The sequence below is a fragment of the Odocoileus virginianus genome, chromosome 34 (genome assembly GCF_023699985.2).
Source record: "Odocoileus virginianus isolate 20LAN1187 ecotype Illinois chromosome 34, Ovbor_1.2, whole genome shotgun sequence".
Taxonomy (NCBI): Eukaryota; Metazoa; Chordata; class Mammalia; order Artiodactyla; family Cervidae; genus Odocoileus; species Odocoileus virginianus.
In genome coordinates, this window is record NC_069707.1 from 28922454 (window position 1) to 28935077 (window position 12624).

General features: G+C 44.0%; 1 protein-coding gene across 4 annotated transcripts in view; it reads right to left on the reverse strand.

Annotated features, from left to right (window-relative positions):
• MYB (MYB proto-oncogene, transcription factor) overlaps positions 1–8281 on the reverse strand; it is a 35398-nt gene extending 27117 nt beyond the window's left edge. Inside the window, exons 1-4 of one of the 4 annotated variants that reach the window (XM_020883159.2) lie at positions 7934–8281; positions 3444–3561; positions 1675–1746; positions 105–197 (exon numbers count right to left, since the gene is read on the reverse strand). In XM_020883159.2, the coding sequence (XP_020738818.2) occupies positions 105–197; positions 1675–1746; positions 3444–3561; positions 7934–7956 (306 nt within the window). In that variant the 5' untranslated portion in view covers positions 7957–8281. Of the gene's footprint in view, positions 1–104; positions 198–1674; positions 1747–3443; positions 3562–6168; positions 6297–7933 lie in introns of those variants that run through there. The other 3 variants (XM_020883157.2, XM_020883160.2, XM_020883158.2) reach the window with 3 other exon arrangements.
• Positions 8282–12624: the final 4343 nt, after the last annotated feature.

Below are 12624 nucleotides of genomic sequence, written 5' to 3' on the forward strand. Positions count from 1 at the left end.
TTCCTGTTTGCACACTTTACCTGTTTCTTCAAGCTGGGAAACATTCAACAATGTTGGGGGCTACTCGTAATTGCGATTCACATACCAACGAGTAAAGAACTTACTCTCTGATCTTCCTCTTTGGTCCAAGGACCCTTGATGAGCTCAGGGTTTAGTACTTTCTGCCATCGGTGCTGGCACTGCACATCTGTTCGATTCTAGGCAAATAAGATGAAGCATGCACTGTCACATAAGACATGATGTGATAAGCACATGAATAGTGTTGCCATATAAATCCCACGTGGGCAATATACCATGAAAACATTCAAGAATATTTTAGGGCCTGTTTGGAAAGCCCATTACTTATAGCTAAAGAACATACAAAAGAATACATCAAAGTTGTATCTAAAATTGGAAGTTCTCCCTCCTGAGGGAAATAGCCCTGCTATGTGATCTAAAGGATCATCATACAGCATACTTGGCTGTCCATTTAACTTAACTTTAATCTCACTGCGTTGCTTTGGAAGTACCCACATGGATTAAGACTTCTTAGAGATTTTATACTGATGTTGGACTTTTATGTTGACGTTGGACCACTCTAAATGACATAAGTTTGATTCTCATTCAGGCTAAGAGATGTGCTTCAATTTAGGACCAAAGTGTTAATATTGCAGAAAAAACAAAGAAGAAAAAAAAAATGAGCCTATCTTATAAGAGCTTATAATCATGTAAGTAGTAAAAGACAAACATATAGTTAACTAAGAAGGTGAAATTTGATTCATAGGCAAGAAGAGACCACAGCAAAATGATATTGGGGTGGAAAAAAGGAGTGTCTCCTGAGAAGGAGAAATTATGTTTCCTTAGAAATAGTCTGGAAAAGTTCTTGGCATAGACTTTGAAGGATGGATGGAACATTTTGAGAGGTGGCATCACCAGGGACACAAGTTCTCAGGAGGGAAAGCAGAAATGAATTCAACCAAACCTGCTTACAGAGAGGAAGTAGGAAACAGAACCGTGGCTATTAAGTTGAGGCATATGGAAGAGCCTCCATGTGCCACGTCTAGGCAGTTTACTTAATGTGTGAGACTTGAAGTCACTATTGGTAGTTTTGAAAAGTAAGGTAAAGCTGCATTTTATGAAGCTCCATCTACCAATGGTGTCTGGGACATGTGAGAAAGTGAAAAGCTACAAGCTGGAAAACCAGTTATGAAGGCAATGCGGGAAGGGGCTGAACAAGTAAAACAGTGAGCAGAATGAACAAAGGCATCCCAGATCCCTTAATCCCGGCTTTGTGTAGGGGATGGCAGGCCGAGCTCCAAAATTTTAAACCAGGATACCAAAATTATGGCTATTGAAAAGATACGAAATTGAAGAAAAGCAGACTTGGGGGAAATATCATGAGTCTAGTCATCTACCATACAATAAATTATCAAATTGCTAATTTACATTATCCTAGAAATGAAAAGATAAAAAAAGAGGAAGCATTTAAGATATACTATAAAAAATCCATTAATAATATCTTTAGAAATTTAATTATATGCATTACAATAGAAATATAAGTTATGAATAAGGCATTTCTCGCTTACTTCTTACATATAAACACATGTGTAATGTTTTAATATCATCTCCTAGGATATCTTATTTAAATCTTTGGGAAAAGGTTTCCTTTTACAGAAAGAAAAACTACTAACTTACCGGGAGATAATTAGCGATAACTTTCCAGTCATCTGTTCCATTCTGTTCCACCAGCTTCTTTAGTTTTTCATCCTAAGATATTTAAAGGTAATCCTAGGATATTAGTCATTTACTGTAAACTCAGATCAGAGTTTGAATCTTGACTCAACTACTGTTGAGTTATATAAGCTTGGGTACATCATTTAGCTTTTCAAGGCCTTAATATTGTCATCTGTACAATGGGAATGATAGTGTCTGTCAACAGGATTATTTGAGAATTATATGAGTTACTTAGGCAAAACATTTAGCATAATGTCTAATACATTTAATGTTTAATACCTGGTAACTTTGAAAGGTTCTACTTCGTGGGAAAAATATGAACTCCACTGTTTGATTTAATAGACATTGAACTATGGCATTAGATAGGATCTCAATAAGAAATAGTTCAAGTTCTAGTCTAATATTTACTAAATTCAATATCTTCATTTAAAAAAGTGGAGGATCACTTTTCTTAATTAAACTTGAAGGTATGATGTAAGAAAACCATTTAGTTTTTGTATCAATATATTCACAATTGAAATGAGACCAAACTTATCAGAACACAGGAGACACTAGACATCAGGGTGAAATCTTTCTGTTCACAAGTGTTTTTCTAAACATATTCAAGCAAAAGAGAATACCCATGTTGCTGCCCAGGTAACTTTCACACATGATGTGACTCCCATGGTATAACATATGCACAGGTATCGGGAAACCAGGGTTACCATCAGAACTCCTGAATCTCTAAGAATAATCCATGTGCCCAAGTTCCACAGGCAAAATGTACATTTCCTATGGACTTCATTGGAAATCCTGCCTGCCTGTCGATGAGAGATCTGGTTTAAGTAAAGGAGGGAAGAATGGAACTGAAGAAGAGTCAATATCATTTACTCTAACATGAAATCCTCTACAATCAGTTGCAAAATTTGAGAACTTTAAAGAAAAAAGCAACTTTTCTCTTACATTAATAATTTTGCCCCCTAAGCATTTTCCCATTCCTACAAAGATCAAGCTTTTGATAAGCTCGCAGAAAAAGAGAGGTGAGAAGCAGACACATCTCCATCCATTTCTGAATGCTCTCAGAACAGACTGAGCGACTAACACTTTCAGAACAGACACCCAGGTATATTTCTCTGTGTAACATTATATGCCAAGAATGTTAAATGAACCTGTTGCAACAAGTTCTATGGCTTTATTCTTTGGTTTTGTTTTCAGAAATAGCGATTCATTCATTTGTTCAGGGAACATTTATTAATATTCCACTTTGTGGAAATCAATTCTGGGTTCAGGAACACAAAAATAAATAGACATTTAGCCCTGCCCTGAGCAGACTCACAGTCTACGGGGAGAGGCATATATGTTACAGCAACAATAAATACAAACATGTACCCAGTTGTTGGAGGATGCATCCAATGTGTCTAGGGAAACCAGGGACGGCTTCACAGAAGAAGCCATGTCTCATAAGTGATGAAGAAGTAATTGTGGGGTAAAATGACAAGAACAGAATAGGAAAAACAGATAAAGTGAGAAGACAAGAACATTCAAACAACTGCAAAAAGTTTGAAAAAGGATGGTATGGTGTCCACGTAGGTGAGTGGTGAGGGGTAAGCACACTGCACATGCAGGCTAGGGTAAGAAATCAGAGAGCCTGCTAATACATTTGAACACCTGTCGTTTAGCTGAAATTTTGTTTTTCACAAATGGATGCACTCCATGTTTTTCCCCCATGTTTTGATTACATAATTAGTTACCTCTTCCCTGGTCCACCTAGTTTTCCCCAAGTGACGCTTTCCAGACTTGGGAAGCAATCCATCATAATCATGGTCACACATCTCAATGTCTTCATCATCCTCATCACTACTGTAGATGCTGCAGAAATAAAAAATGGGAAGATGTGTACTGAAACAAGAGGATCCAATCTACACCAAGCAAGACTTACACCAAAACTCGCACCAAAACTCCTCAACAATCATTTCAAAGGTTACAAAGATAAAACTTTGAAAAGTTGCACAAGAGTGTTTTTGGCACTTTGTTGCTCTGGGATTGTAAAAGAGTTTTGCTGTTATTGGTATCCACAGATACGGCAAAGGACCTGGCACTTTCTATTGCGCTGCATGTTTAAACCTGCTGTTAATGTTAGACCAGTGACAAATTACACAATTGGCAACCTTCCAACCAATGAAGGTTTAGGTTTAAAACTTAATGTTAAAGACAATGAAAAGAACGAGAGCCCACATCCTTTATATAAGTACACTCAAAATCCTTGGCATACGTCACATCGTTTAAATGATATTTCCCAAATACAATAAACAACTCAATTGTGTTATCTTAATGGGACTGGTATTTTATTAGGAGGAAAAAATTCAAGAAGTAATATACACCCAACAATACAATTATAGTCATCTCTTAAAGATTAGAAGATTAAGAGAATCTAAGAGGAAAAGATTTAAAAACCTGAGAAAGGATAAGTGATCAAGTGATCTAACTGCATTGTAAATACATTAATATCAAACACTTAAAAACTCCAGGCCAGGTTGATCCAACTTGTGGCCATGTTTACAATCCTCAGTTTCCAGAGTAACCAAGTGAATAATTTAGGCCACATGATAGTCAGAATCTTACTTACTCATGTTTTTTCTACCTCAGACTGAATGGTATTTGAAAGATCTTAAAATGCACCTAATTCAAAACTGAGGGATTTCCCCAGTTGAGTTTAAAAGGAACTCATTACTGTTTTCAAAAGAACTTTTTCTTTTACCTACTTGACCAAAACTATAAATTTTGATGTCCTTTGAAGTAACTCTATACTTAATATTTATTAATCATATAATGATGAATGTATCCCTGTAATAGATATGAGTCATTTTAAGCCAGTTTACTTTTAGTTATTATTTTACTTATAAAACTTAATTTAGAAGGAAAAATTATACTATCTTTAAAGAGTTACTAGAAATTTATCATTGCAATATTGATAATTCCATTAAATTAAGAATAAAAATAATTATACAAAGCAATATCATAACACAAATCATTATTCTAAAAAATAAAATGTATATTCGTATCTGTCTTTCAGAAGTAATTTACAAGTATATATTACCCATCCCTTACAAACAAGCAAAATTACTTCCCCCAAATTCTAAATTTGAGGTTCTTATAATTTAAAACTATTATTTTGGGAAACAATGCTAAGGTCCAGGATTCATGGTGTCAAGCAGGATGTGATCCAAACTTAAAATGCCATCACACACAAAAAAAGACCACTGAACTATATTTATAATCTATAACCATCTTTCATTTAGGGGCTATCCTTTTAAAGAAGAGCCTGATCCCGTTTCACACTATCAACAAAGGGCTCTAAACAACTTCTGATTAATAATTACAGTAGCTTTCCTTTAATAAAAAACACAAGCATCTTAAGTTGAAAAAAAATGTTATTATAATCCCAGGACTTTTGAAAGATTCATAGAGAATTCCTTGGAAAGCCCCCCCCAGATGAAGTGGCACCCTTGTGAAATATCCGGGATACCAAGAAAGCCTGAGTCATCTGCAAGTGGAGTAATAGATTCAGCTGAATTAAACTTTGGGGGTCTCGCTGGATCTGGAGATCACGTTTTCAGAACTGAGGACACAGTTCCAAACCAGTAATCCGACACCACTGTCTTGGCAACAGCTGAACACTCAGGAATAAGCAACAAATTCGGCCGCCCATAGGGGGCAGCCTGCATCAGGTGAGAGAGCACAGACAGACTAGGCTTCTGGAGGGAAAGGTGCCCGTCCTAGCTCTGCCCCAACCTAGCTGCGTGACTTGGACAAATCACTTCCCCTCTCACGACCTCAGTTCCTCGCCTATACAGACGGGCTTGGATTCTACTTCTAAGGTACTTTCCAGTGCTAATAAAGGATCATTCCAGATCTTCCGTTGAGTCTAAAAATTAAGCAGAAACGTGCAAATTCAGAGATGTATACAAGCAAAGTCTTGGGGAAAACTTGGTTGTGTGACTTCCGCAGGTCTTGAAGAGGCCCCTGAAGAGGGGAGCAGGGCTACCTAGCCCAGGGCTGGTCACACTATCAGCTCCAGGGTCCATTAGCACGCGAGGCACGGGTCTTGCCTTGGAGCTTTGCATGCGATTTCCTCGCTCTGAATGGTCCCGGTCGTCTAAGTAGGATGATTAATTTCTACTAAGGACCTGAAATAACTTTTCCTTTATCTGCTCTGACAAGATCTCAGACCCAACAGTCAGAAGACTTTCAAAGGCTGATTTCAAGCTTGATGCACCCGGCTCCCCACCTGCTAGACCTGGTGTGGTTACAAGAGTACGACTATGAATGTTACATTCTGTCAAGGAAACAAACCGTGCAAAGAAACGAAAAAGAAAAGAAGTGTTGGGGGTTGGGAAAAAGGGAGGGGAGCGGGAGGAAGTGCCTTGTGGCCGCTACTGTGATTCTAGAAAAAGGGTTCAGACTCATTTCGCTGACCTGGTTAATAATCCCTGTCGAGTCGATGCTCGCCTCGCAAGAAACGGCTTCGAGCCCACAGCCCGGTTTCTCTTCCCCCTGAGGCAGGTTCAAGGCTCCCGCCCGTCCGGGCCACCTCCCCTCGCCGCTACCTGGGAGCCGTCGGGAACCTGCGCGGCCCCGCCCCGCGGGGAAGGTCAAGATCTCGGCGCGCTGAGGCTGCCCCGCGCCTCCTCCCAGCACCGCTTCCCGGCTCCCTCCTTCTCCTCCTCCGCTCCCTCCTAGTTTCTCCTCCCGAAAAAAAAAAAAAAAAAAAGGTGACCCCGGCCGCTCTACAGTTAAGTCCCAAAGGCGAAGGTGAAACCACTCAAGAGGCCACACCCTCGCCCCGCGCGCCCGGACCTGGGAGAGGCAGAGGGAACCAGCGGCACCCCCAAGTCGTCTCCCTTTTTTCCTCCAGCGCCCGGCCTTGCCTGGGCGCCGCTCCCCGGCCCGGCCAGGCCCGGCCGAGGGTGCTGCTGCAGGGCTCACACCCACGCTCTTTGCAACTTCCTAGCTCTGCGAGAGGATAGGCGACCTCCGATGCAAAAACGAATAAGTAAAAGAAAATCAAACAGCCCGAGGAAAACAAGCCCACGCTTTGCCTCCAGGGACTTTTTTCCCCAGAACATCTCGGCCAAGGTCTGTCCCCGCGACCCCTTCTCCGCCCCGGGCGACCGAAGGCTGCGCGAGCTGGGCGCCGGGAGGAGCGGCGACCTTGGCTGCGTCCACGTGCGCGCGCCGCGCCGGGGCCTCCTGCACACGGGAAGCGCCCGCGGGGATTGCGTCCCTGTTGCGCGGCAGCGGCCTTGGGTGCTGCCCGCCTCCGTCCCTTTCGGTTGAGCTGCGACCCTGGCGGCGGCCGAACGAGCCCCCGCACCCAGCCACTCGCAGGGAGCGCCGCCGCGTCCAGTCCGGAAAGTCCACAGACTGGTCGAAGCAGGAGCTCCGAACAAGTGACAGTTCGGACCAGTCTCTTCCCCCCCCACTCCTCCTCTCCCTGTTTCCCTCCGATCCGCCAAAATGTAACAGCACTTCACTCCCGACAGCCGGCGAGCCTCCCCAAGTGCACTTGACATGTGCGGCGCGGACGCGTGGGGGTGGATGTACAATGTTTGCGTTAGAAATAAGAGCCTCCCAGAGAATATGGATTCGAACCTTCAAAACCAGGACTTAAAACAATCTGCAAAGGTACAGGCCCTTTCCTCCCCTACAAGCTTCTTTCTAGCCGCCTGTCAGCTGACACTCTTCTTCGCCTCCATAAAGAATGAATGAAATTTAAATGAACTACCTGCAGCTACTAAACAATCCGGCATTTCCCCTATATCAGCCATACGCTCTGCACTTCCAAGTCCAAACATATCGCAATGCATCCAGCAATTACGCTGCGACTCGCTCGCCGACACCCGCTGCATCAAGCCAGGAACGTAGTGGGCTCCCCGGGGCTGGTGGGCACCGCTCTGCCCCTGGCTGGAGCGTGCTATTTTACCCCCTAGAGAGAAGGTACCCCGTGCAACTTGCAAAATGAGCCGCAGGGCGTGCTTCCCAACGTCCTAATGGATTTCCAGCACCGACTCTTCCATTCATCAGTCCCTCGAGTGGGTTCTGCTGCCGAGGCAGGGGCTCCGGGTCCTCGCAGTATCTGACAGCCTCGCAGAAGATCCGAGAACGAATTCCCACCTGCTCCCGAAGCTCCTGGAGCCCAGCGCGCCCCCGCCCACGGCCGCCCATCGGGGATCCCCGTTACCTGTGCCGGGGTCTCCGGGCCATGGCGCGGCGGGAGCGGGGCTCCGCTGGGAGCCGCGGGAACCGCACGGGGCTGCGCTTCCCGCTGCCCGCCTGCGTCCCTCCCCGGCTGCGCAGTGGCGCTCCGCACCGCCGGGGCGAAGTTTCTCAGGAGAAAGAGGAGGAGGAGGTCGCGGAGGAGGAGGAGAAGGAGGAGGAGGAAACAGGTTGATATTAAAGTGTAAACTCTGTAAACAGAGATGCCATCAAACAAAGAGCTTTGGACACTCCCCCTCCCGCCAAATCTGGCGCCCCTGCAGTGCGCACGCGCCCTGTCTGCCGCCTCCGCGGTCGCCTTGGCTGCCGCCCTCCCGGCTGCCTGGCCCGCGGGGCCGCGGCTCCCCTCCGGCTCTCGCGCCGCGGCGCGGCTCCTGGCGCGCAGCGAGGCCCGGGCGGCGCGCGGGCGGAGAGCCCGGGGCCAGGGAGGGGCGAGCGGGGGCCGCGGCGGGCCTTTTCCCGAGCAGACCCGGCTCCCTGGTACCGGCTGCGCGGGCTCGCGCCGCGTCCACCTGATGCCGCCTCCCCTTCTCGGCGGCCGCACCATCGTCGTCCAACTCGGCTTGCTCCAGGGCCCCAGAACTGAGCTCGCCAGCCTCTGCCTCACTGTCGCGGGGGCGGCAAGGAACGGGGTCGGGGGTGGGGGGGTGGGGGACGGGAACTCCCGCATTCGAGATTGGATTTAGACAGGGTGTAAACTCAGCTCCCTGGAGACGGCGGAGCGTTGGGTTGGGGGGTCGGTAGTAGGGGATGGGAGCATACGTTTGCATAGGATGTTTGGCTAGCTGTTTTGAGTTTGTTGTTGTTCTGCTCTGTTTTTAAATAACATCTCTAATTTAACTTGATAACAAGAGACACTTAAGTGCGAATGGGGTTGGAGCTATCACCGCTCACACATGGGGCACCCCAGCGGAGTTCTCACTCTCCACCCAGATCCTGGAGCCGACTCGCCACCTTCGCTTTGTGACATGCCTTCAGTCTCACCCGGGCACACGCCCGGCCCCACCCACCCTGCCCAGCCCAGGCGGTGCCCACCACACACCTCTGTCCATGCAGAATGCCGCGCGCGCCCTGGACTACACACCTGAAAAATCCACAGGGTTCCAAACCGCCCAGCAGCCCCCAGCAGAGCTCAGGAAGCCCCACGTGTGCTTGCATGGTTTTAAAGTTCAACAGTTTGTGATACGAAGATGGGCACCCACGTTTAGGGAGGTTTAGGACTCTTGTTTTGCCAGATAAAAATCACGAGAAGACTAGTGTTCACTTAACTAGAGGCTCCCAAACAATTAAAGGAGAAGATAAATGCTGAATTTATAAGGATCGATGATTGGGGGATTTTAGGGGAGTTTTAGTTTTACTTCCGTTTATACACTTGAACCATTGGGGACTTTTTTTTTTCTCATTCTCTGTACACACTAATTTATTTTTCCTTTAATCTTATAGGAGTTTGAGACTTCTGCTGACTGGGTTTTGTGGGTGTCCCATGTGCCCTGGCAGTTCAAACTTAGCTCAGAAAGCATTTTTTTTCACTAAAAAAGCATTTTCTTACTGATATGAGTCATAATTTTATTAAATGATGAGCATGCTTGGTTTCAAGACTTTATCTGGTGTTTTACACATTGTTTCTTAACATTGTAATATAGTTTAAAACCTTATCAAAAAATATTAGTTTCTAGTTAGATTTTAGCATTCCTTTCTCCATGAGGAAAAAAAAAACACTGAAACAACATTATTGTGAGATACTTCAGGTCACAATCTTGAAAGACAAGTTAATATATTTTTGAAGACAATATTCATTTCTAGATTCTATGATAAAATTTCTTTCTCCATATCAAAAATAAACAATTTAAAAAAATCTAGAACAAACATCTAGAAACCACCCTTAAAGTAACTGCATCTGTCTTTGGGATTACTTTATGAATTTAACTGGCATGAGTCCCAAATGCCCTTTGGCACAGTAAGAGTGTCTGAACCCTTCTGGAAGTCAGCTCCTAGTCTCTTTTCCAAGATTCTTAGGAGATGGAAGTGCTCTATGATTCTTTAACTCCTCAAGTATGAAAACACCAAATTCAATTTTATTTCCTTTATTCCCTTTGTGTATCATTTTCCTAAATGTTGTTTTAAGAGTTTATAACATTTTCATTTCCCAGACATTTTGAAGTTTACATTTTTTCCCTCATATGTGTGACAAAAATATGTATGGGGACAAGTATAGTCTGACAAAAAATTTTACTAGGCTAATTTGGGATATATTGCCACCTGAGAAGTATATAAAAGGATGGACTCAAATCGAGTTATAAGTTCTTGTATGGATGAAAATATATTTTCAAAGACACTGCAGTATTTTTACTACAATTATATTTGTACATTTCCTTCCTTATAATTATCACAAATGCATTTTTAGATGAGAGCATTATATATTTCAGTAGTATCAAAGTCTTTTTTTTTTTTTTTTCCTTAAGTTGTACTGCATCAGTGATTTTAGTGTGGCAGGCCTGGGTTAGAGCTAAAAATTCAGATGCAGACTTTTTTTGCAACGTACTAAACAAGGGTTGAGCTTCCTTGGCGGCTTAAGAATTTGCCTGCCCATGTAGCAGGAGCGGGTTCAATCCCTGAGTAGGGAAGATCCCCTGGAGGAGGGCACAGCCACCCCCTCCAGTATTCTTGCCTGGAGAATCCTATGGGCAGAGGAACGTGGGCTATAGTCCATGGGGTTGCAGAATCAGACAGAACTTGGTGACTAAACAATAAGAAGATAGGGGTCAACAAACTTTTCTGTTAAGGGCCAGATAATAAATGTTTTAGACTTTGTTGGTTGTGTTGCTTATTCTTCCAATTTCCTTTTTTTCTTTTTAGCAACTCTTTAAAAAATGTTAAAACCATCTTTAGATTGAAGGCCATATCTAGTCTACAGACCATAGTTCGCCAATACTAATCCAGTGATCCTCAACCTTTAGAATCCGAATCACTGTGTGTACCCATGAGAAACGATTGTTCCAGGCCAAGCCCGTAGAGACCAGATGATTCAGTAAGCTTGAGACAGGGCCCAGGAAGCTTCGTTTTAAACAAGCATCCAAAGGGTTTTTTTGTTTGTTTGTTTTTTGTTTTCATGGAAGCTGTCTCTGGATCAGTCATTGACAATTTCAATATTAGAGTGAAGGCAGGCTGGTTTGAAACACTTTCCCCCCGGCACCCCCGACCCCAGCCCCCAGCCCATTGCTTCTTACGGCCTTCCTCTATCTCATTCTCTTTCACCTCTCCTGGGCTAAGAAGTCAGAATACTCTCGAAAACCTAAGATGACTTAGGTCCATGGGAACATTGGTGCCAGTAACTGCTGGGCTGTGGCATCCTATTCTTTCTTCCTTTGCTATTAAACTTCAGCCTCATATTTGCAACTTGAAAGAAAAGGAATCTCTTGATTGCTTATTGATCATCATTATCATTCTCTACCTCCAGAAAGCCAATCCTTAAAGCATTTTATTTTACTCTAAACATTGGAGAAGGGCTGACAGAAGAAAGATGTATATTCTAGCATTTTTGCTCTGACTGCTAAGAAACTCTGGGCCCATGGTAGATCTTTAGTACTTGTGAACAGTGTCCCAAAGATGAATGAGGATTATCAAGGGTGGTGACAGACCAGGCCCCAGGGGCCCAATGTCTCTCAGCACCCACCTTCTCCCACCCCCTCAACCCAATTTGGTTCAGAACATTAAGAGGGAAATAATTACAGTAAACACCAAATGATAAAGTACAGACATTTCTTGATCATTTCAGCTAATGAGTGACAGCTGTAACATGTATAATTGAAATCCATAGGTTTGAGATAAATCTCATGTTGGTTCACAACAAACCTTCTAGTAAGAACAATGGGGCAAGTGCTTAATGTAATATGCTTCATAGAGCCTCCATATAGGATGGCCACCAGAAAATTTTTATTGTTAAATGATTCCTGGGTTTGGCATTTCCTGTTTGTTGTCAGCCTCCAGATTCTCATAAACTTATATATGTATTCCCATGACAACCAACCTGCATATTTTCATTGTCATTTGAACTGAGGACGGAATAAAAGGAGTGAGGGGTTTTTGTGTGTGATTAAAGAAGGATTTTCCAGAGGAATGTATAGGAATCGTGAGCAAAAGCACATGATTGTGAACCACAAGATGTATTCCAAGCACAGGGAATAAGGAGCTGGCCAGATTTCCCGGAGCAAGGAAAGCTCTGAAGGCCAGATCAGAATGTATGTGTTTTGAATGGAAGATCTACATTATCAGAGCGGTGCATTTGGAAGATTAACCTAACAGTATCACAGATAGATTAGAGAGAGAAGGAGTATGGGGAGAGGCCAGTTAATTGGGCTGGATTAGGACAGTAACCCTATTTGGAATGGAAAGGAGTGGGTGGATTTGAAGAACATTGAGAGGCAGAACCTTCGAGACTTAGCAACTGATTGGATGGCTATTGGAGGCACCATTAATAGAAATAGGGAAGTCAAGAGGGGAAGAGAAGTGTGCACTAAGGAGATTCAAAGAGGAAAGTGAGTTTAGATTTCAGTATGTTAAGTTTGTGGCTTCTCATGGAAGAGATCCGGGTAGGACTGTTGAGCAGGTGTGTGGTGTCTGTGCCTGAAGGACAGAGGTTGAGCTGGGACAGTGGTG